The sequence below is a fragment of the Tiliqua scincoides genome, chromosome 16 (genome assembly GCF_035046505.1).
Source record: "Tiliqua scincoides isolate rTilSci1 chromosome 16, rTilSci1.hap2, whole genome shotgun sequence".
In the NCBI taxonomy this organism is placed as follows: domain Eukaryota; kingdom Metazoa; phylum Chordata; class Lepidosauria; order Squamata; family Scincidae; genus Tiliqua; species Tiliqua scincoides.
Genome location: NC_089836.1, coordinates 5,206,020 through 5,231,107, shown reverse-complemented (window position 1 = coordinate 5,231,107; position 25,088 = coordinate 5,206,020). Strand labels below are relative to the sequence as shown.

General features: G+C 51.1%; 1 protein-coding gene across 4 annotated transcripts in view; it reads right to left on the bottom strand.

The window, feature by feature from the left end:
• The window catches only part of SCAI (suppressor of cancer cell invasion), a 48,358-nt gene that overhangs the window by 19,933 nt on the left and 3,337 nt on the right, over positions 1 to 25,088 (bottom strand). For 2 of the 4 annotated variants that reach the window (XR_010793394.1, XM_066610628.1), the window contains exons 2-8: positions 9,008 to 9,139; positions 5,171 to 5,266; positions 4,485 to 4,571; positions 2,880 to 2,999; positions 1,955 to 2,051; positions 815 to 913; positions 160 to 312 (exon numbers count right to left, since the gene is read on the bottom strand). Coding sequence is in view for 3 of the 4 variants with exons in the window: in XM_066610628.1 (XP_066466725.1) it covers positions 160 to 312; positions 815 to 913; positions 1,955 to 2,051; positions 2,880 to 2,999; positions 4,485 to 4,571; positions 5,171 to 5,266; positions 9,008 to 9,139 (784 nt within the window). In the remaining variant the exon portion in view is untranslated. Of the gene's footprint in view, positions 1 to 159; positions 313 to 814; positions 914 to 1,954; positions 2,052 to 2,879; positions 3,000 to 4,484; positions 4,572 to 5,170; positions 5,267 to 9,007; positions 9,140 to 16,774; positions 16,997 to 25,088 lie in introns of those variants that run through there. The other 2 variants (XM_066610630.1, XM_066610629.1) reach the window with 2 other exon arrangements.

Genomic DNA, 25,088 nt, shown 5'->3' with positions numbered 1-25,088 from the left:
CCAGAGATAGGTGGGGTCTACACCAAGAAGGCCCTGCTCTGTGCCTTCTTTGTAGTCTCGCTTTGACTAAAGGCTGGACACTCGTTTCCTTAAATGCTCCAACCAAAGCTTGCCACTTCTGGGGACACTGGACAAAAACGCTCACTTGCAGAAGCCTACCTGATTGTTGCAGTTCCCAATTATAAGGGCATCTGCTAGCGTTAACTGCCCCACAATCATTCCCTGCTCCAGCAAGGGGGCTCCTGTTTCAGAGAGGCGGTTGGAGAGGATCACAAGGGTGTTGTCGTCATTCAAAACCATCACAGGATCTGCCTGGAAAAAGAGGGCCAGTGAAGGAGTGAGCACCCATTGACGAGCACAGTCCAACCAGGGTTAATTTTTACTCCTCGCTGGAACAGATAAAACAGCACTGCTTAGACAGAAGCAGAAATTAGCCTTCCCAGAGACAAGCTGGGTTTCTAAATTCCATCCCCAAATACGGCGTTAGTGTGTACATTTCAGGCCCTCTTCTCTTAAATCCAACTCAACTAAGCTGGATGGAAGGGCAACGGAGCAGATTAACACCAAAAGGCACAATCAACGCACTTTGGGATTTTATTTCCCAGTTAATCTATACTTAGTCTGCTTCCGCAACACAGAAGGAGCTGCAGCCAGACTACTGGGAGTGGAGGTCTGATGTTTTAGAACAAGCCCTCTCCTAGAAGCAGCAAGGAAGGCTGCAACACAAGAAATCCTCTCCGCAGAATCCAGCCATCGTTACATGTGCACCCCCACTTAGAACCTGGAGATTTATGCCTCGCCCCTTTCTTCTTACTTCAATGAAAGCTGCCACCTCTTGGAGGACCAGGCTCCACTCCACCTGATCCTCAGTGTTGAAGCGATGTGTGTAATCTTCAATCTCATCCGACAACTCCTGGAAAAGCAGAGGGATGATGCACAGTGTTTCATGGATGCTGGAGCTTCTAGTATAGTGCTAGTTTGGCTCAATTGTGTGGGCAGGGCTTGGATGTACAAGGTTTCAACAATTAAGAGAGGCCAAAAGAAGCAAGAGTACTATAGGTGCTAGGAAAAGTACCTGAGGGTGCCGTGGGAAGTGGGAACGTAGCCCAGAGTCCTTCTGTAGCATTCAGAAGGTCCCAGGTTCAACCCCCGATATCTCCACACGGTTGGCAACCTTCAGTCTCGAAAGACTATGGTATAAGCCTACAGCACCCAGTATTCCCAGGCGGTCTCCCATCCAAGTACTAACCAAGCCTGACCCTGCTTAGCTTCCAAGATCAGACAAGAGGATAAGTCGGGGGTTAAACTTAGGGGGCAGAAAACCATCGGCCTTAGCCAGCTGCTTCATACACCCAGGATCCCTCCCACTAGCACGGTGCGCCCAGATTTACAAACTGAGTTGGAAGGGATCTTGGAGATCATCATGTCCAACCCCTTGCTCAGCACAGGTGAATACAGCAGCCCTGGCATGACAGCCAACCAGCTTCTGCTTGAAAACCTCAGGCAAGGGAGAACCCACAACTGCCCGAGTATATCGTTTCACTGTCTACCCCAAATCTATTTCCCTGTAGTTTCAATCCACTGGTTCTAGCCCTGTCCTCAGCAGCCACAGAGCGAGAGGGAGTTCTCTCCTTCTGCATGACAGCCCACCAGATGCTTGAAGAGGGCTTATGGTATCACCCATTAGTCTTCCCTTCTCCAGGTTAAATGCACCTGGCTTATTTTAAACTGTTCCTCCAGGACTTTGTTTCCAGACCCCTAGCCAACTTAACTGCCCTCCTCTGAACCGGCATATCTTCCTTCAAATGTGAAGCCCAAAACTGGATGTAGCATCTCAAGTGGGGTCCGATTAGCACAAAGTAGAGTAGAACTCTAGCTTATCAGGCTCTGGACTCAGCCCAGCACTGCATTCACTTTTTTACGCAGCCCCACCACACTGGTGGCTCTTGCTTACCTTCACAAGATCCTTGACAACATCCATTTTGTTGAGTAAAAGGCAAACCACAATGAACCGTGCATAATAACGCAGTTTCTTCACTACCAGTTCCGGTCTGGGGTGAAAGGGGAATAAAAGGAAAAAAAAACAGGACAAAAGCCATTCAGTGAATGGAAGCAACAGGACAGGAAAGAGATAGTTCCTATGGGGAAATATCAAGCTGCATCATGTAATGACCCTTCTGTCCAATGGTTGCCATGTAACCAAAACAATTTAATCCCTAGCACGTGTAGGAAAAGGGTTTAAGGAGGAGCTGCAGCTCAGTGGCATAGCCCAGGGTTTGCACACAGAAGGTTCCAGGTTCAATTCCTGGCAGCCATCTCTAAGGCAGGCGGGGCAAGGCCCCTGCTTGAAACCCTGGGGAGATGCTGCCAGTCAGTGTGAACAATACCGAGATAGGTGGACCAGTGGCTCAACTCAGCAGAAGATAGCTTCCCATGTTCCCCAACTTCTGGAGTCGGGTCCTTGAAGGCCAGCAATTATGCCGGAGGCCCTGAGGCCTCTGGTAAAACAGCAAGATGGAAGGAGAAGAGTTAACCCCCCACAACATACCCTCCAAGATCCATTGCCCCCCCTCCCCCAAAATGTTTTTCTAACATTAAATGCATCTCTTTATGCATGTACAGTTTTGTGTTTGGCCACAGGTGAGAGGGTGCCAAGGTAAAAAAGGAGGGAAGGCGAGACTGGTCAGGAGTACTGAAGTAAAATGAAGTTAAATGCCTCTGAAGCCCACAGGCATAAAAATAAACAGTAAATGATATATTTAAAAAATAGTAGCAGTAAACCCATGCAAGTTGTCAGGGGATGCCAAGCTCATCGGAGAGCTGCCGCCCTCCGCCCACCAAGCCGCGCGCGCCTCGCTGTTAAAAATGACAAAACTCACAAGACGGAGGCATGGCCTGACCTGTCTTCTTTGTTGACTTGCGAGTAGTAGGACCTCTGCCGGATTGCAGAGTAGAAGGAGAAGGCTTCGTTCAGGTAGCTCGTCTCGGATGTGCGAAGGCTGCGGGAGACAGACAGGGGCCTCAGGGCTCTGCCGAAGAGCGCATGTGCGCCAAGCCCGCCCCTCAGGCTAGAGGCCCAGAGCAAACGCACAGAAGACCTCCAGACACAGAGCGCTCATTGCCTCAGTTTTTATCGTCCCAGCATCGTATTTTTCTACGATACGCATTGAGCATTTTATTCTGAATTTTGATGAAGAGCAAAGAGTTGAGTGGTACTCTTTTAAATGAAGGAAAATTACAACAAAAGGGGATGAGGTCCAATAAAACTGAGGTAAAAGATACTCCACCCTCTTTAGGGAACAACATTAAGAAGAAACAGAGGTAAAATAGCTTCATTTTGACAAGGGGAAGACACGAGATCCCTTCAGCACTGGCGAGGTGGTCCCAAGGGGAAGGAGGCCTCCTGGCCCATGAGGCACTCAGAGCGCATGGGCTTTCCCTCTTGGAGGGCAAGATGCTCTCTAGCTTGCAGAGCTCCCAAGGGTGGCCCTGCCAAGGCCACTGAGGAGGGTCTTGCTCACCACCTCAAACAAGAGTGGGGCGGAGAAACACTGGTCTCTGCTGGAAAGAACCGCACTCTAGTCACCCCAGCAAAGAGCTCCAACACTTGGAAAGCCAACGGGCAACAAAAATTAACCCCAAGGCCTCCCCCTCTTCTGCTCCCAGTCGGTGCTCCCACTGCAGCACTCCCTGCCACTTCCAGCCTTATGCCGAGTTGTTTATTATTTATACGGTGCAAGCCGCGTTTACCACTCCAGTTGCCAAGCATGCAGGGCCTTCACGAAAGAGATGAGCAAGAGAGACAGCAACACACACACACTCATTCACTCTCCGTTGGTTCCCAGAACACCATGGGCAATGTCAGCTTTCAGCTTGACTGCGCGCCTTTAAAATCTTTTTCCTATCTCTACAGCTGAGCGCTGTGCCAAGGGAGCCCACAGGCCGGCACTCCCACCCAAGCATATGCAGGGGTTTTCCTCCAACCAGCTTCACATAGGTCACCCTCCTCCATACGGCACACTCACTGTTGTGAGGGAGGAGGGTGCGTTAGCAAGAATCCTGAATGGGTGACCTACTACACGTGCAAACATCTTGAGCTCTGCGCCAGCCTCCAGGCTAACACAACTCACATTCTGTGCCAAGGAAAGCCAAGTCCAAAGGAAGGAATGAAAAAAAAGAAAATGTGGCACATATCTAGATTTTTTTGTATCTAGTCACAGTGAAGGGACTGGGCAAAACACATAACACTGGAGCTCTATCCAACAGCCCCTGCAAATACCACTCACCAACTCCCTCCCCAGATTATCAGGCTCCACCACTGCCCATTTATTCTCCAGCGTCCCTTAGGATCCCCCCCAACCACCGCTCCCAGTCAGCACTCAGCCCCACATGCCACTTCCCCTATAGTTGTGCTTGTCCTCATTGCTCTCTCATGCATTGCAAGGGCTGTTCAACGAGACCTCAAGGGCCAGGGAGTTACTTACTAGTAGTGATAGTAGAGCTGCCCGATTTTGGAAGCAATCTCGCCAATCTGCCAGCGCTTCAGGCCGTATCGATTGTCCAGGACTTGCCTTTAATTTCGTCCCCCAAACAGGAGAGAAAACACAGGACAGCGTGTCACATTTCATGCGTTCAGAACATTTCAGAGGTCCCGAAGGGCATTTAGGGGGCACATGTACCCAAAAGATTACAGTGGGCCCTCAGGGGACCAAAATTCGGCAGATACTGGAATCCACGTGAGGGGGGGGACAAGTTTCCCCAAAGAAACCTGAGAATTTCAGCTTGGCAATAGTGCCAAGAATGCTTTGGTAGAGAACCCTGAGCCCACTTCCTGAGGGGGAGGGAATGGTGACCAAGAAGATCAGCCCGTAGCATAGCTGCCCTTCTCTCTGGGTTGCTATGATGCTAGAATGCTTTGGTAGAGAACCCTGAGCCCCCTATTACCACCACTTCCTGGGGGAGAGGGAGTGGGGGCCAAGGAGATCAGTTCACAGAGCAGCTGCCCATCTCATTGGGTTGCCATACTCAGTTTCAGTGCATCTCGAGGTTTTCTCCTCGAGTCTTCCTGGACTGCAAGAGCCATCTCGGCACCCAACTCTGGCCTGTATCCTTGGCAGACAACGGTAGCCTCCACCTCAATGCAGAGCTGATCGCTTGGTTCCTTCCTTACCGGTGCTGCTGCTGGAACTTCCACAGCTTCGTGTAAACGTCAAAAGTGCGCCCAAAGTAAGACTGCCACTGCTTCTGCCCATACTGAGGCAAGTCTCTGCAAGAGAATTGGGGGGCAGGGGAGAGCTCAGATTATTGACTTGGAAAGATGGAGTGAGGTCACTCGGGATGGGTAAGGGCAACCTGGAGCTTCTCATTTCATTCCTTCCCTCTGTCTGAAGCTGGAGAGCAGCAGCTGCCTTTGGGACAAAACAGTACCAGCCTGCAGAGGCAAATCCAGTACAAGGCAACTTCATACATGCCCAATAAATAATGGAAAGAACAACAAAAACAAGGTGGAGGGGAAATCGAAATAGCCGTGCACACAAGTCACTAGAGCCCATGTCAGAAAGCAGGGGGGTTGGTAGCAAATGGGCCTCTTCACAGGCAAGCACCTTTCCACAGGGCTCTTAGAAGTGGGGAGGAAAGCGCAGAAGGACAACCGAGAAGGCGAGGCGGGCTGTAAGATGCTAGTCCCCCGTGATCACGTAATGCTTACGGCCCTTTAAGAATGAGGCCTTAACGGCCACACAGCACAACGAACAAGTGAAAGGCTGAAGGGGGACAAAGAGATGCAACTCTTGAAAGAGGCACACAGACCAGCCAACCGCGCCCCCCCCCCCCACTCTTTCCAGTGATGTTTTGTATACAAATGAATGGGGGGGAGATATTCCCCCCCCCGAATGGCTCCAGAGCCAAAGAAAGAGAGAGTAAACCTGTACAGAACTGGACGGGGCATCTTTCAAACAGCCTTCTCTTTTAAAGGTGGAAGAAGTTGGAGCACTGACCATTCCAGCTCCACCCCGAGCCCCTGAAAGCCAGTGCCATATGGAGATCTCTCTCTCTAGCACAAGCCATGTCCAGGAGTATCACTACCACCACCCCACACACACACACCCGTCTTGGCAAGTTCCATTCCCTTCTTCCTCAAATGCTGTAGCTGGCAGCTAAGCCCAGCAGCTAAGACGGAAGGGGGATGGGGGGGAACAGGCCAAGATCTCAGCACTGGCAGGGAGGAGGAGAGCGGCTGCCAGCAGCAGCCATAGGCCTGGCTCCCTGCCACTCAAGTGCCCAGAAGGGATTCTAGTGGAGAACACCCTCTCCATTCTCCACACACAGAAGGCTGCCTGCATCACTCTTCTGCTTGTACAGTGGAGATCCACACTTGCAGAAATGCTCTTTCCATGAGCTTCCATCTCTGCATGGAGCACCAGACCGGGCTGAGCCAGTCTCCCCTTTGGGAAGGGCAGGTCAACCACAATGTGCTTTGCTTCTCCCTTGGGAAGCTTCCCTGCAAGCAAGTGTAGCACTTAGTTGCTGATGCTTGTACAGTCACGTGGTTTGGCCTCTGGCTGGAATCAAGCGAACACACCCTGCTGGTGGGGAGCATGGGGGTTCCCTGCAGAGGGAGACCCCCTTGTCAGAGCAAGTGGCTTCCTTGCTTGGCATCCCCTTCTGGGCCACCCTTACTCTGGCAAGAGCAGGTTGCCCATGCGCTGTCAAGTGTATCTTCAGAAGAACGGGGTCTAGAAACTTGCTTTTTTAAAAGACACAAAATTTCAAGAATAGTAGAAAGCTGAATTTAGCACACACTCTCACAGCTGACAATTTCCCCTCTGTGCTCCTGCAGGTTCACCTGTCTGAGATGCCTGGTGCCTACAGATGTCTAGGGAGTACAAATCAATTCCCCCCCCAATGGAGTGTCATCCCCCACAGGTAGAAGGTGCCCTCCCTTAGTATTTTACCAGTGCAGCCCTGTTGAGGATACTTCCAACTTGGAGAAGAGAAGGGGGATGAAGGCCTCGACACTTCCATTCCTGCTTCTCTGGGTTTATAATAGGAAGAAGCCATTAGCACAGCATGAAGCGGCAACAAAGGCTTTAGCAAAACGAAGGTAATTATTGAAGACGTGGCCGCCTCTTCTGAACTCTGGCAGGCAAGCTGGTGCACTAGGTAGAGCGCATATTTAAAAAGGGCAATGGTGTAGAGCAAACAGATCACGACTGGAGGCCTCCAACCGCCCGCTCGGTGCCCTTTTCCAAGACGAAGCTATGCAAGCAGCAGAATGGACTGTACCACTTCAGACGAGGGGGGGGGAAGAGAGAGGAAGAATCATATCTCTGAAAGCTCCTTTATGTAGGAAGCCAAACTTCCTGTCTGAAGAGCCCCCGAAACACAGGTGTTCGTCATAGTTGCATGCACCTCCTGATCATTTTGGGAAAGGGCTATGCCGTGGGGTGGGAGAGCTGTTTTGCATTTTGAAGGTCCCAGGTGACATTCTCCAGGTAGGCTGGGGGGGGGGATCCCTTGTTTCAAAGCGTTGCTGAAAGTCCATGCACACTGGGAATGAGGCCCCTTCCTCTGCTGCACTCTGTTGAGCCAGGCCTGTGCGCCTCCTCTCTGGCCGCCCTTAACGGCGTCCACAGCCAGGCTTACTTTGTGACAGGGCATGATGGGAGGGATTAGCATTTGGGCCACAGAAAAGGAGTCACCTTGTCCAAAAAAAAAATCAAGGAAGCAGCAAAAGAGATTCAGGAAGATATGCAGCTCCAAAAATACCACACCTCTCAACTCTTCCCGACAGGTCCCGATCGGTATCTTGCTTGCCATTAATCTGGCCCCAGCTTTCCACTGCTGCTATAGCAACAGCTAGCAGGCACACAGCACTCCCCTATCCCCCCCTCCACATTACCTACCTGCACAGCATTTTGTGAATGTTATCTTATTGATTACCCACAAGCCAGGAAGCAGGAAGGTTACCTCAAATGTGTGTGTATGCGATTTTTTTTTTTTTTTAAAGAGGAGCATTGTTGCTTAGCCAAGACAGTGAGAAGGATCACAGAAGAAAACAGCAAACCAGAACAAGCACATACTAGTGAAGGTGTAGAGAAGGAGGGGAGGGGAGAGAACCTAGAGATTTATAAAGACCAAGGTGAGCCTTGCTTGCACGGATGAAAAAAGCAAAGAGAAAATTCTTCACAATACAGGTACTGATAAAAAGAAATAATGGGCAGGAAAACACTGGACCTGCAACTTGAAGCATACGCAGATGGATGCCTGGTACCAAAAAAGTAAAAGTCATGGTGGGCTTGAGTACCACAAGGTTCCAGGCAGGGGCGCTGCACAGACACAGAGTCTGTGGAAGTTTTCCCAACTCACTGAAAGGAAACCAGCCACTGGGCCTCCCCCAGAGGGTAGCCTGAAGCTGCGGCCCCACCTGTTGTCCTCATCAGAAGAGCCTCACCAGATCAGATCAAAGACCCATCTAGTCCAGCTTCCTGCATCACCAGTGGCCCACCAGCTGCCTCTGGGGGCACACAAGACCTAAAGAAACCTACACCCTGTTGTCACTCCCTTGCACCTGGCATTCTGAGGTAGCCTAGAACTTCCAGAACCAAGAGGCTGCACAAACCCATCATGGTTTGTCACCTGGGATGGACTTTTCCTCCCTCAATCTGTCCAAACCCCTTTGAAAGCAGGGGCTCGACCACCAAGCTCAGCTGTCCTCAAAGTTGTGTGGGCCACACCTGCTGCGATCGCAAAAAGCAATTCAAGAGCAAGCACAGTCGATAAGCAGGGATTCGGCTGGCCACACAGCTTCTTGGCAAAAACTTGGAACTATGCAACAATAATTTTGCATCAGATGAGAATACATACAGCCGTCTGTGAATGTGCCTACAAGCTGCAGAATCCAACCCCCTTGGCACAGAATCTGAATGTCCCGATCACGGAACTTTAGAAGTCCCCCCACCCACCCAAGTGCAGAATGATGCCTGCAGAGCGTTTCACGCCCGCTGACCTTAAGCCGTTGAAAAGCTGTTTGGATTTATCCAGCAGGTAGCAGAAGTCCGTGACCGTCTTCCTCTCCACCTGAGGGATGTCATCCTCCATGCCGCCCGTCGACATAGTTTCTTTCGGGGCAAACTCAGTCCTGGGGAAGGAGAAAGTACAAAAATCGACATGAGCCATGGACAGGCTGGAGGCTCGGAACAAACACTGCAGCAGGGCTCCAGCACGTAGTGTCACAGGGATGAAAGAACGAGGGGGGAGCCACACACATTCACTCCCCGCCCCCGGAGGCCAACTAAAACCCACACTGGAGAAGCTGGCAAGCCACAGAGCACGTTTTGTTCTTCCCCCCATTCATTACCAACCGTGTAATCACAGAAGCTTAATAAGTGCCCCCAACAGATTCTGAAGTCTTTTTTTTTTTTTTTGCCAAACCCACTGCGGAGATATTTTTCTAAGTGAACTCTTATGTCCTCCACTAAGCCAGTGCAGTTAAGTCTTGTCATCTCTATAGGCAGGACTCCGATAGCTAGAGGTCTACCCCATAACAAGCTTATACAGACGGGGTAGGGAGAGAGAAAGATTGGGTTAATTTCCAACATAAGCAGATATCAGGACACCACTTCGCAAGGCCTTATTTTTTAAATAAGGCCACACCAAAACAAAGCTTAACACGAGATACGGCAGCTCAAACACGCCTCTAAGAAGAAAGGCGCACAAACTGAAAGCAGCCCCCCAAGGCCCTCCACTCACACAAGCACTCTGAACACCAGTAGCAGGAGAGCAACAGGGGGGTGGGGGTGTGAAGCCTTCCATATTCTACGTTGGGGCTTCCTACAGGATTCTCAATGGCCACAGTGGGAAAGCAGGATGCTGGACAAGATGGACACCTTTGGGCCCTATCCAACAGGATCTTTGGTGTTCTCATGCAAGCCAGCCAAGCTGCATGCTGATTTTAAAAAATCCCATTCTCAGTGGTGTCACTGGAGGGCAGCTGCACCATTTTGGTTCAAGCCTTTGGTTATACAGTGCTAGCAAGGAAAAAGATGGCAAGGTTCCTGCGGGCTCTTCATGGGGTCCTCTGCTGGTCTGAAATCCCACCAGCACCTGCCCCATCTCACCACCTCCTCCAAGCCTGCCATGTAGTGCAGCGTGTGCCCATGTCCAGCACTACAAGAACCTTATCCTTTGAGCAAGAGTGGCACAGGAGTAAGCTACGCCGAGGCAGTACCACAGCCTGGGCGGATAAGGAAGGAGGATCGCCAGCATCCTACAGGCCTTCATTTCAGCTTAATGACACCTGAGCAGCCCCCAAACAATTAGTACTGGAGATAACAAGGTTCATTAGGACAGGTTTTGAAAGGATCTGGTTTCAGGATAAAAGCAGTTCAACCACTTTGTGCCAAAAACTCGGCTAAACAAGACAGACCAACAGCTTCAGACTTCAACTACTACGATCGGAAGCCCAGCTTCCATTGCCTGCCTGCCCTCCCTTCCCCAGCCAACCTCTTCCTTTGTCACCTTGAAAAAATATTGCACAGATTTGCCCACTGCAGCTCCTTGCACTCTTTGTTACATGTCAACATGGGGCTGTTTGCCCTCGCCAACAAAAACCTATCGTCAAACCAGATACATCCTAATGCACTGTGATGGGTTCCTCGAGGCCACACAAGTCTAGAGGGCACATAACATTTACGGAGCGCCAGTGCAGAGGACAGCTTCCTTCACGTCTACGGAAAAGAACAGAGGCCAATGGTAGGACAGGATGAGCTGGCGAGGGACGACCGAGAGAGCGTGGTGCCGATTCTACTCATTCTGGACCACAGTCGGGTAAATTGGTTTGCGTCCCTCTCATACCCCAGCCCTGCGTCTACGCTGCTTTTCTTAGCGTACCGGGTTAATCCCTGCAACTGCTACAACAGTTATGACTTTCCCCTCTGTAAACTGCTGTGAAAAATTAGTCAGAGGGTTCCAAATCCTTCAAATAAAAATTAAGTTTTATCCTTTCTCCATGGAAGTCTCCACATTGCATTCTAAGCTCACAACCACCCTGCAAGTAGGTTATAGCCAGTGCCCCAGCACCCAGTGAGATCCACAGGCAGATTTGAAACCAGGACCCCTTGCATCAAAGCCCTGTATGTTACACACTCAATGCACAGAGTCTCTTTTGTGCTAGAGGCCGGCTATGACCCTTCTGCTGGGGAGCAGAGAGCAGGTATTTGTACTGCAAGTGGGCAGAGGAGCATAGGGAAGGTGGCGAACAGGTTGGGAAAGGAATCACAAATACATTTTTATTTGAGCCTAGTAGGATTTCATCCCCAGAACAAGCAGGAAGAGTTAACCTAGGAGGGTTTATTCCTCCTGCAGGGTAAAAAAAGAGAACACACCAGTACCGGGGGATAGCATCCCTACACAGCCCCCAACACAAGATTCACACCTGCCCCTCACAGTCTCACTTGAAGTACGATCAGAAAAGACATCACCTCGTCCTCCACCTGTAGCACAGCAGCTGCCATGTTCTTGAAAACAGCCGTGAAAAATTGGCTACCAAGACGACATCAGATCCTCAATGGGAAATAAACCCAGCTTGGTTTATGTGACCTCCCTCCCACCAATCCACTTCAGCAAGCAGCCCCCAAAGCTCCTGAATTCGGCCAACACACGTTCACCAAGGGAACAGGTATGCTTTGTGGTGCGGGGGGGGGGGGGGAATGGATTGGAAGAAAAAGGTGGAATGCGCCAAGGCTCAACCTACTAGAAAAAAGCAAGTAAATAAGGTGGTGTGAACAAGCCACTGGAAGGAGAAGCAGATGGAGAGATGGAGGGCAGACAAAACAGAGAGAGGGAGAGAGCGATGCGGAGACGGAACGAGCCAACTGAGAAAATGCCAGTTTCCCCTGCTTCAGACAGAAAAAGCAAATGGGGGGGGGGGGGAGAAAGACATACAAAGCAGGCTAAAAATATCCAGACGCAGGAGGAAAATGGGGCACCCAGGAAGAGAAGGCAGAAGCACGCAAGAGGATAAGAGAGACGCAGAAGGGGTGGTGCAAGGGTTTTGCAGGGAGACTGACACAGGCAGGCGCAGCTGCATCTGGGCATCAAAAGAACACCTGCCCCCCAACTTTCAGACTGAATCCTGAGATTGAATGTAGCAACATGTAATTGCACAAAATCTTTTACGGGTTCTACTGATCATGGGGTGAGCAAGAAGTGGGGCTGCCACCCTAAAAACTGGCGCTCCTCCCAAGCAGATTTTGCCTGCAGGACCACACCAAAGGGCTTATGGTGGGAAGTGGCAAGCAGGGGCCTTGGAACCAGATCTGTCCCTCTAAGGAACATCCGTGGCCTGCCAACCCGGAGGCAGGAACTGGGACCTGTTAGCAGCCCGCGGGGAGGAGGGGGAGGAGGTTGGCCCAACAACCCCCACCTCTCCTCCTCAAGTAGCCGTTCCTATCAAAATGCAACGTTGCCCAGGGACAGTATTGTGGTCAGCGTAACCCCTTCAAGTCCCACTGATTGATAAATCAAGCCACCCTACCTTCTACCCTGCCTTCATTCCATCAAGGCTTTCCCAAAACAGTCACATTACAGAACAAGGAAGATGCAACCATGTGCACCGTTTACTTCCAACGACTGCTAGGCATATAAGCCACAGCTCAGTGAAGAGAGCACTGCTTGGCACGCAGAAAGCCTCAGGTTCAAGTTCCCACCCGGAACTCGAGCCACAGCCAGCGTCGACGACAATGGACTAGGCCAGCCAAGAGTCTGGTTCGGCGCAACAGTGGCCTCGCACTTTCCTGACCTGGAGAGACATGCAGGGCATCCCACACTCCCGTGGCCCAGGAAGCCAGCTGGTTGCCAATCTCGAGTGGCAGGTAGGCAAGCAACTTGCCCAAGGCAGGTACCCAGTTGCTTCTTGCAAACACACACACACATGCATGGTCCCTGCGCAATCCCCAGTGGAAACAAATGGAGATGGAAAAGATGAGCAGGCCCGTTACACTCTCTGCGGTATGCACTCTCTACTCTCAGACATCTGTGGGGAATTAGCAGGGGGAAAGAGAGCCTGTAGTCCCTGGTTACAGCATTTCTTCCTAGGTTCCCAAGCACCAGCCTGGTCTGGAGGTTCCACACATCAGCAGACCACTCAGCTAACCACGCCAAAGCGCCACATTTCGTTCTGTTATACCTGTAGCATCCACACACCTTGCTGAGTCAACCACACCAAAATGCTAAGATATACATTCGACAGAAATCGTGGTAGAGCTTTTCCTGGACTGCACCAGTTCTGGCTGCTGGCGGAGGGGTGTTTTGAAATGCTCGCCTTGCACACCTACCTGAAGTATGTCAGGGAAAAGACTGTGCAGACCCCATTCCCCACCACCAGTTTATATTTATGCATCTCCACATGGCCAGCCAGACCTGGAGCAATCCAGGAAAAGCGGCTTAACGTATCTTTTAAATTAAGGTTTGTTTTTCCTCTTTTCAAAAAGACATGCCACCTCCCAATGCAACAGAACTGTGGAATAATCCTTCCTGCCTTAGCCGGTCTCCAAGACAATATCCTGAAAAAGAAAGCAGGCAGGAGCATCACAACAACAGAGATTCTGCCATCATCGGGTTACACACACCCAGGGGCCGGGGATGGGCGAGGGCGCACTGGGAAGGAAACCAAAAGCGGCAGAACGAGAGGGTAAGAAGGAAGGAGAGGCCCAAACAGCAATTACTGGCCCCCTTAGAGGCGCAGCACAGGGGGGACCAGAAAGTATCTTTTCCACAAACCTCTGTACGATGGTGGTGGAATTGGATGGTTTGTCAAAGTGGGGAGCTCCTCCCTTGGGCCTCCGCCTCCTCTCCAGCACCTGCAACATGTCCCCCAAGGAGATAAGCTTACTTCTAGACTAGCAGCTGTCCCGCAGCTCCCTGGCTGGCAAATCACGGTTAATAAGCACCTTCTGCTCCAAGGTTGTGCGCTTCACCAGCCATAGCTACATTCTTTGGCCCCAGGGCGCGGTAAACACCCAATGGAGGTGGTCAAGATTGCAGCCAGTAATTCTGGATCAACAAAGAGACATCCACTACAGAAATCAAGCAGGAGATCAGTTTTTCAGCTGTCTTATTTGCTGCTATAACCCAGACTGCAGCTTCCACCAGCTTTATCCCCCACATCTCTTCTATGGTTTCTGACTGTCTTCAGGTTCCGGTCATGTCCCCCTCCTGCCTAATATACCCCACTGCACTGCATCCCCCTTCTTTCACAACCTCCTCAAAGCCCACCTTGAGGAAAGGTGACTGTCAAGGAACATTATTCCAGGGCCATTACCAAGAAGTCCCTGCAATTTCATACAGACTTCACTTCCCCACACTGAGCAGAAATAAAATACAGGCGGGCCCACAAATTTCCCCTGCTGCCATTAACGTGTTTCGAAGCCTTACTGAGACAAAACTCTGCTTATTTATACAAATTGCTATAAGTTACTGCTTCCTGTTGACCTCGTTTGATATTTTTCAAGCATTCTGGGCGGGGGGGGGGGGTGGTCGAATTCTTTGATCTCCCTATGGCAAAGTGCAATGGGGGTTTAGAGACTTTAGCCTAGCCTTCTCTCCATGCCTCTGTGTCTTGGTTTAGGCAGAGGAGTGAACAGCTGAGGTTGAGGGAGGGTTCTTGCAAAGCCTTGTTTTTCGGGCATCACTTCTGACCCCCAGGATGCATCTATATGAAGAGCGATAGAGGCAAGAGCATAATCCAACTACACCAAGGCCAGGAAGCATATGACAGGCTCTTAAAAACAGCAACACCCTCACCAGAAAAGAAACCCTGCTGGTTTAATGCACAGACCCAGAGCCAGCCACCTTTTCCACCCTGCCCACTGACATCCTCCCAGCCAGTGACCCGTTAGCAGCGGCAGTCAGAAAGGTGGGACCAGCTCGATGGGCAGGACAAAGCCTCCTCTTTCACAGCCCCACCAGGTTCACTGAGCAGCACCGGAAACCACCAAGGTTGCCAAGCCTAGTTACGCCGACGGCTCTCGCTCACGTCACGCAGCCGGCAAAGGACACTGCGTTGGCTGCTGCCATTTAAAGCCAGAAGGTGGGAGGACAAAAATAGAGAGAAGTGAGAAGATCCAAAAATACCGCATCCCAAAACACACCAATGCAGGGAAAATGAGCCCCTTTAACATTTTCTACGCAGGGTGAAAGCTGAGAGGGTGATGCGAAGGCCCGTGGCTTCCCCACTTAAGATGTTCCACCTGATGCTTGTGGGTTCCAAGCTCTGCCCTGGAAGGGCTGACTCTGCAGGGCTGGCTTGGGCAGAGTCAGACCTTTAGTTTATCCAGCCCAGTACAATCTGCTCTGGCGGGCAGCAGCAGTCATCCGCGGCCACAGGGTTATGAGGTCAGCAACCACTGTGTGCGTTGAGAGACCCCAAATCTCCACAGGGACAGGTCCTTTGTGAATGGATGCAGGGTGACATAATTCCTCTTGTTATGCAAGGTGGGGGGGGGGTCATCCAATGAAAGTGGCAGCAGATCCACCCTGATCTACACAGCACAGCCTGAGGTGGTCAACGGCTGACAAAATGCTGGACTGCAGGTGACAAGGCATCTTGGAACATGTGTGTGTGTCCCCCACACGCACCCCACTACTGCATGTAGTAAATGAGCACACAGGTGAACGAGTTTAGCCCAGGGCTCAACCTGAGCTGCTGGCTTGCTACATGCAGGTGCGTCTTGCATGGGGGAGGATTTTCGAATACGACTCCTCTGCTGCTGCCTGAATTGGGACTGCCCAGCACTTAACCACTTCTGGGGGACCCTCTCATAGATCAGAGGACGCAACCTACTGTTCGAGTGGGGCACTGAACCTCAATGCTGCCCCCCCCTCCACCGCTTCAGCCTCTGGTTGGTTGTGCCAGAACAGCCTACTCTTTTTATTTCTTTTAGCAAATTGCTCGGTGGGGGGGGGGAAGGGTGGCTGGTGCTGAGCAGGCCGCCCACTGAACTTGGCACTTTTAAAATGCCAGCTTAATTACGACGCAGAGTCATTTCCTCCCCAAGGATCAGCCCAGCCCTGGACAGCGCTAAACTTCTCACAACCTGGGGAACGGATCAATGTGACCCGGTGACGCTTCCTGGTCTAAAATTGGAAGACTAAAAAGAGGAGGAAAAAAAAAATCCTCTATTCTTTCAGGCTCCAGCAGTTTCAATTACTTGGCTTCTGGTTCTTTCCCTTAATAACCTGCCAGCAACCCTGCAGGACAGAACAGCGAGGGCTGTAAGAGAGAGGAAAGGTGGAACTGCCTCTGCTCCCAGGGGGCTCTCAGACTCCCCTCCCCCTGGCAAAAAGGAGTTTCCAGGTCCAGTAGGAAAGGCCTCCCCAGGCTCAGGGGCTATAAAGCTTGGTTCCATAGAGAGCTGCTTGACATAAGCATTGGCAAGAGTGCCTTCTCCCCACCCCTCCACAGCCACCTGGGAAGAGGTGGTTGATGGCAGACAGATGCAGGGCCTTCTCTGTCAACACAGCATAGTCCCCTGGGCTCACCTGGCCCAGCTGCCAGCCACACAAGCAGAAAGCCATCTGATCCCAGTCAGGCAGTTGGGCCACTGCTGGGCAGGGGCCGGGCTGGAAAGCAGTCAGGGTCTTGAGCCTGGGGCCCTCTGCATGGGGTTCGCTCTCTGCATCTGGATGGAGAGGAATCCAGTCCTCAGAGTATCCAGTCCCAGCTTGCTCCACTCCTCCTCCAGTGGACAAAAAAAACCAACTCTCTGCAACCAACCTCAGCAAGATGCTTGGCTTTTCATCCAACTTGCATCGCTCTGGTCAGTTCCTTCCTTCTCTCTGCCAACTTCGCCACGACCTGTCTCTGCTTCATCCAGCCCTGGACCCATCAAGCCTCTTCTCACTGGGCCCACATGCAAGACCACTGACCTGCCTCGGGTGCCGAGCCAGCTAGACAAGGACTCCCTGAAATGTTGTCCAATTTCTCTTTTGCTTCAGGTTCTTGCGCACAAAGCATTACAAGGGTCTTTGCTTGGCTCTGAAACTCTTTCACTGCACGAGACAAGGTGGATAGAGGAGAATCCACATCTCTGATAAGCCAGATATTTTCCAGCTGCATTCCCCAGAACAGCAGTAGTAATCATGGCCAAGCTTCCCTAAAAGGGAGCCTCCCTACCGCTCCTGACCTTTCCCATAGTGCCCGGCAGCTGGGACTGCTGGATGCCTTCCAGGACACACTCGGTTCAAGCATGGCGGGGCCCTGCTGATCTGGCCTGAACAGCCCTGCAAATTCAGAGTTGGCGCTGAAACATGCTCCAGAATCCTCTGCAATGCAAGGGGGGGCACCTTTGACAGGGCCAAAGCCTCCCAGTGCCTGAAATGACATGCCAAAGGCTGCTGTCCCTTAGCTGGGCAACACTGTCCTCTTCCTCCTCCACCCCCCCAGCTCCCCCCCAAAAGAGAAGAACAGTGAAATAGGAAAAAGAGGAAAACAGCTCCCCTCCTTCCCAATTCCTCTTCCACTACGTTCACAGGTAGCTTCAGTGCTGCCCCCCACAAATCTGTCCTGCAGACTCCAGTGAGTGGGAGATTCTCAGCACATGCCAATTTTAGAAGGGCTCTCTCAATGGAGAGAGAGAGAGAGAGAGAGAATTTGAACCCCCCAAACACAAGCAAATTTTTAAAAAATATGCAGAGGGAACAGTCGCCAACCTTCAAACAACATCCTTTAGCGCAGTGTTGGGCCACAGTGTGCAGGGCAACAGGAATCAACGACAAAGAAACACACACTCTGTGTTATTTTTAGCATTTTACGGCATCCAGTGGCTGGTGGCGAGAAGCAAACAGCCGCAGTCCAATTAAGACGATAAGAACCAGTCCCGGTCCCAATTTTCCTTTGTGCACATTTTCCAAGGAGTAAGTAGCGATTAGAGCTATTCATCTTTGGTGGCTGTTTCTTCCACTTGTCGCTTGTTTTGACACACTCTCATGAGCTTTTGGAGAGGCGTCGCAAAAGGGGGGGCGAGAATCAAGGAACGAAATCATGGCAGTTCTCAAGCTACCTGCAGACCCAGTGCCACGCGACTGGTGACTAACAGAACAGACCAAGCCAGCTCTCCAAAGCACCTTTCTCCCTTTCCCAATTTCTATGCTGAGACTTGAATTAGCCCCTGAAGGGTATACAAGAACATAAAGAAGAACTCAAAGGCCCATCTAGTCCAGCTTCCTGGGCTTCTAGTAAGAAAGATTAAAAACCAGAGGCTTCAGCTGCTGAGGTGAAACTTTTTTTTAGACTCGTAAAGCCAGGTGGGTCCCAAAAGACTGCCATTTTACAAAGTGGGTTCTAGTGCTAAAACACTTGGGAACCACTGCACCAGGCAGTAATGCTTCCCATGTGCATACCGTTTCATCTTGAATGGCCCTTACAATAACCCTACAAGGATTGCCTCCATACTGCAGATGGGGAAGACTGAGGCCGGGAAGAAGTGGCTTGCCCAGGACCACCTAGCCTGCTCACAGCGGCGAGAAGCCCAGCATCACAGCTCGAGGCAGTCGCCGACCTATGTGAACCCAGCGACACACACAACGGCTTTCTTCCCCTACTCCACTCTCAGGAAAGAGGGGATGTTGCCACAACCATGACAGTCCCAGGGAGCGTCTGTTGTTATAATTACTGCCATCCAACATCCTAATAATTATTTTGCTACAGTCACCCACATGGAAAATTGGATGTGTACAGGAGGATGTGTTTTTAAAATTAGCTCCTCTTTCACAACACAACCAAAGCAGGGAGAATTGGCGGGGGGTGGGGGGTGGGAGAAGGCTGCCTCAAGACCCAGCTGGAGTCAGGTCACACCTTGAGTTATCCAACCAGCTTCCCTGACGTGCAGCTGCCCCCCCCCCAAAAATCTGCAAGAACACACAAGGCCCCATATTTACATAGGAAAGCATTTGCATGGAATTGCAAACAGCACCAGTACTCTCTCTTTGCAGAGAGATTTGCACCAACGTCTCATTGCACTCAGGCAATGCACTCATTGCACTCTCAAGGCTCAGCTCCAGGAAGCCTTCTAGGGTGAACCACCAGCCCCAAGAACCAGATCAAAAGGACAGCTCGGCTCGGTCGAAAGAGAGGACAGCTACTTCCCTGTGCTGAGTGCCAAGGCCACTATCCTCCCCTGCTGGCCCACCGCAAGTTCCACACAAGTCGCCAGAACGTTGGGCACGAGACCACCAGGCCCCACTTTGGGACAGGCTCATGTACTGGATGCAGCCAAAGGGAAGAGAAAAGCAGTTCTTGTATTCAGCTAGAACAGGAGTCTTCAAACTACAGCCTGGGGGCCACATCCGGCCCTCCGCAAGATTTTATCCAGTCAGCAGCATGATGGGGAAGCCTTCATCTTCTGGCCTGCAGCAACTTGCCGATGTGCCGGGTAACCGCAGAGCTTTGTCCCAGATTGATTTTTTTGCAGCAGACTGCCCAGAAGGCTCTGCGCCTGCAAGGATTCCCTTAAACCAGGGATTCCCAAATTTGTAAAATCGTATTATGCTGATTAAAAAAAAATCCAACTAAAAATTGATTCAAATTTTATTTATATAAAACTGATTTCCGGCCCCCCAAACATGTATAAAATATACGATGGGGCCCTCGTACTGAAAGGTTTGGAGACCCCTGAGCTAGAAAGAAACGGGTATGAGCCAGTGCAGCGTAGCGTATTGGGACTTGCTAGGTTTGAATCTTGCCTCTGCCATCAAATGGCCTTAGGCAAGCACCTCCCCTCAGCCTCAGACTTCCCCATCTACAATATGGGGATAACAACCCCCATTTCACTTTACAAGGTAGCGGCAAAGATTTGATCAATAGGTATCTCTTATTTTTACAGCTGCTCCGTTCTGGCATTCCAGCCTTGTGCCTTTTCTCCTTCGCTGTTTCCATTTTATAGTATTTAAGATAGTATTTGTATGCCATTTTTCAGCCACAAGGGTTCTCAAAAACAGATCAGAGTAATAAAGATCAGGTTTACTGCTGGGCGATACTGCCCTCACAGTGACAAAGGCAAAACATGACAGATGTCATCAGTGGTATCAAACCAGGGTCTCATATGGCTCCTGCTCTGACCCCCCCCCCCGAAAGGCAGTTGTGACCGAGTGGGGGGGGGGAGATGTTCTTCAGTGTCCTCTCCCCAGGCCATCAAATGTTCCTGTGGCCACAACCCAATGAAACCGAAGGACTGCAGGCCGCCAGGAGGAAGGGAAACATTTTCGTTTCGTTAGTAATTGACGAGTTTTCATCTTGGCAGCCGCCTTGTAAAATGGTTGATATTGAGAAAAAGGCTTTTCAAAGAGCGCACAGCCAAGTCCTCGCTTAAAGTTGTGGACGGGATATGGAAATGGCAACTTTAAGCACAACTGGTAACAAAACCAACTTTCCCCATCAGCTAATTGATATACATAAACAAGAGTTAAGCTCCTACTGCGTATTGCTGGTGACAAAAACCCTCAAACTTCTAAATAAAGATCCAGAGCGCTTCTAATACTGAACACTGAAATAAACATGAGCTTTCCAGGCTGCAGAGAGTCCACAGATAGTGGCCCTGGCCAGTAATCAGTTATTTTTCCCTCATCAACTTAATAACAAGATGACTATAAGCAAAGACCTGCTGCGTAAACGTGCTATTAAAAATACAGGAAGCCGATCCTCCTTTGCACCAACGGATTTCACCCACACCCTCTGCATCGCTTCCTCACATACATGTACCCCGTTCTCCACCCTATGGGCTCCCTCTCTTTAAGCCATTCACAAGCCTGTGCCCGTTTTAAGGAGAGCAGAGAGCACTTTGGAGGGATGTCCAACAGTTCTCAGGAGAGACAGTCACACTGTGCTACCCACAGGGAAGCCCTACAGTTAGACTCGCGGTTCCACGGGGCCATACCCTTTAGCAGACTGTGCTCTCTCTCTTTCTGCCCTCAAATCCTCTGGGAGACTGGACAACCTCACAGGGCTGTTGCAAGGCTTGCCAGGAAGACACAAGAGCGGTACGCGAGTACTGTACTAGCAGCAATCATATGAATGTCTACCGAAATCTGCTCACAGGTGTATTGTCACATCCCAAGGGCACCGCAAAATTGCTCCCAGGTAGACACAGGAGCACCTGGCAACAGAGAGGAAGCTCTTAAGACTGCCAGGATGAGGCTACAATACAGCATCTCAGATTACAAGAGGCCTCCGCTCTGGAAGCCCAGGCATGCCGGACCCACTTGCCTCCCCACTGCAGAGCAGCGGAATCCAGCCAGCAAGCTCCATTTTCTGCACACGGCTGCTGGCAGCCAGCCAGCCTCACTCCTGGCAGAGCCAAGCCCCGCCCCTCCTTACCTCGAGCAGTCAGGAAATGCATCCCGAGAACAGCCAAGTTCCTGGAGAGCATCCGAGCACCAGGGCCATTGCTCACTTCTTTGGAAGGAAGAGACAGATCAAGCTAGACGCAGCCAACTCCGTCTCCCCGCAGGAAGAGCCCTTTCTGTACCCAGGTTCAGAGACCAAGCATGGTAATAGCTTCACCGGGCCACAGAGGGGAACAAAATTTACACCTTACTCTCTGGCATTTTAGTATGTTAGAACCTCGACAGCCAGAGGCAGTATACCCCCAACAGGTGCCAGGAACACACAATAGAGCAGTGCTTCCCAAACTGTGAGTCGGGACACACCAGTGTAAACTGACAGGGCAGATTAGGCTATGTGCATCAAGGGTTAAACAGGCTGCTATTGTGGGGGGGGGCACTGCTGCCCAAACACCATTATAGCCACACTACATGGCATTTATAAACCAGGGAGCAGACTGCAGGGCTGCCACCAGAATGGTCCTGATCTGACCAACGTGGAGCTCCACATCAGGACAAGTGCATCAGGCCCTTGGAATGTCCTTGAGGCTTCGGAGGCACATCTATGCCTTTTCACTCTGTACCTGAACAAGCTCAGCCAGTCCTGCACCTGTCTTCCACAGTGGCTCACCAGACACCTCTGGGAAGCCCGCAAGCAGTCACCGTTTGAAAGCCGAAGTTCTCGCACCAAAGAAGCTCTACCCCAAGCCCCACATGATTTCACATCAGGCAAAGGAGGCACTCCAAGCAGTGCCTTTCCTGCAGAAACAGAGACAGGTGAGGAACAAGGTGCTTTAGTACCGACTTAGCCTCAGTGGCAACGCACCGCTTTGCACATGGGAGGTGGCAGGTTCAATCTCCAGGGACAGCTAGGAAAGACATATTTCCGAAACCTTGGAAAGCCACAGCAATACCTGGCTAGACAGATCAGTGGTCTAGCTCAGCAACGGCAGTTCCCTATGTTCAGAACAGAGAGGTTGATGGGAGAGAAAAAAAGCATTCCCACCAACACGCCAGGCCGACTTGCCTGGATGCCTCTGCTCTCCTTTCTTCCAGGTTCTTGTTTACTGGAAGACAGAAAAGAGCAAAACACACACACTCACACCCGTTGCCAAGTCACCACAACTGGGCTGCTTTTCCCTGGCTGCTGCCAAGCATGGATCCTATCCCTTGTGGCGCTGGCAGAGCTGATGAAAGGAGCTGGACCCAAATGCCCTGAGTAAACTCGATATTTCAGTTCAAATGCCACTGAGTCTGCAAGAACTTACTCAAAGCAGCGAGAGGGAGACTGGGGGGAGAAAGAGAGCAATTAATCTCACTTGTAAACAAACACACTAACCAGTTTTTCTTCGCCTGCCATGCAGGAAGGAGGAAGGCAGAGCGTCCTCGGTCACTTGTGCCACAGTCGGGGGGGGGGGGGGTGAAGAAGCTCCAAGTGTTACACAATCAGGTTCACCTCAGATCACCAGATGCGCTGAAGCTCTGCTTGTGCTGCAACCAAGGCCTGAAAGCATTGCTGGCTTGCAGCAGCAAGGAAAACCCAGCGTAGGAGATTGGCAACTAGAAGCCCCCGGCCCAGTGCAGTCACCTCCTAGCTCTCCTGACCCCCAACAGATACCAATGCAAAGGTCAGATGATCAAGTACACTCTGCTCCCTTCAGATCCACACTGTTCTCCAGAGAAGCACACGGCACTGAAGGAATTTAATCAGGTCAGCACATCAGCCACTATAACAAAAACCAAAACCACTGGGGGGAAGAGGCTCTTCAGCACAACTGGGATGTTGCATCTCTTTGGGTTTCCAACACAACACTCCAGTGCTGAGTCTCTCTACTCTATCAGCGAGAGCACCAGCCAACTTTCTCTAACTGCACCTTAATTAATGTCGTTTAGCACTGCTGTGGGCCAAACAGGCCTGCTTCACGTGCCCCAACATGCAGGCCACCAGCCGGTCACCCTCCGGTTCCTGTATGGGAGAGACAGAGGAAGATCGGGCGCTCCAAAGCTGGAATCCATTGCTCACTGGCACTTCTCTGACTGTGCCCCAGCCCTCTGCCCAATGACAGGTATGACTCTTCACTTGCGAATGCCAAGATCTTGGGGGGTGGCAAGCAATGCTCAGAGGGGAACTGATATACTCACAACTGTACAGCAGATCTGTACAAAACTGTAATCCACCAACACCCGAAAACAACCACATTTGTTTTGCTCATTTTTTTTGGAATTACTTTATATAATACATAGCACTGCACATGATTGGACTGTATTAAAAAATAAATACATAAAGAATTGTTTCTACATTGTTTGAGGGGGACGTGTCACACGCCAGAAGTCATTCTCCAAATTTTTGACACGCCAAGCCCAAAAGGTTTGTCATCGCTGTTGTAGGTGGGAGAGAGATATACCAAATAAATACTACAAATCATTTTACAAGTTGCCCCAAAACACACTGAAAAAGGAGTTCCCGGCATCATGGAACAATCCCATCCGATACCCCCTGCCCAAAGGAAGCTCTGCAATGAAAAACAGAACATACAAGATGGGAATAGAGCCTGTTAGGTCCATGTGGCGCAAGCCCAAACAGGATGCCCTCAATTGCCCCAGCAAAGCCAGAGGAGGGGGCCGCGCATTGAGACAGGAGCACCAGCATCACACACGCTCCCCAACAGCCCTCCCTCGCTGGCAATCATCACCGTAATTTGGCCCAAAGGGGATTTTCAACCTGAAATCCTGACAGCCCTGGAAAAGCGCCAGCAACATTACACAGCAGACGAGAGAGAGAGAGAGAGAGAGAGAGAGAGAGAGAGAGAGAGAATCAGAAACCGGAGCCACTTGTAGAATTCACAAAAACACAGAGCAGCCGCAGGAGAGAGAGGGTGGCAGCCCGAGATCCGCTCCATCATAAAACCTTCCAGAGCCACCTCTCTGGGTGCATCCGCTGCATTCTTTCCCCTCTCCTGCCACCTCCCCCAGACGCTACAGCGCAATCCCTCACCCCAAACATTCAACCTTCCAGGGAACCTTGCTTTCTACAGCTTTGGGGGGCTTACAGCTGGACCCTTACCTGACAAGGAGTGTCAAGACACACACACACAGAGCCAGACCCACTTCCTCAATCTTCTCGGGGACAGCCAAGGATCATAAGCCAGCTCCCCGAGACAGCAGACACAGGAGGAGGGGAACAGCAGCAAAAATACTTGCTTCCTGTATCAAACGGTTTATTTTTTTTTTTGCACAGGGGCTGCTCCCCAACAAGATACCTCCCATCTTCCCCCCCCAGCTCACCACAGCAGAAACTCTCCCCCACACCCACTTGCTGGCACATGCAACATCTGTAGCCCCTACTCACAGACCAACACCCCCCCGCCCTCTGTTTTTTTTTAGGCATAACAGCCATGGGCACCATGAAAAAGGCAGGCCTGCAAGCCCAGGCAACAGCTGACCACGGGTAGAGGACTCACGTAGGAGTCCTCTATTCACAAGCAAGGAACTGATGTCATTTCAGTAACTGGGGTAGAAGGTCCGTTTCCCAGCAGTAGGCAAGAGAGGGAGAAACATGCTGAGTCCTCCCCACCTAAGCCTGTACATGTTATTTTATACAAATATATACTGGGGAGTAGCCACTTCTGTTCCAAGTCAGAGAGACCTGTGGAATTAGAGGCTGCAGCGTACAAGAGGAGCAATGCTCCCATTTAGAAATGAAGCCTTAGCTG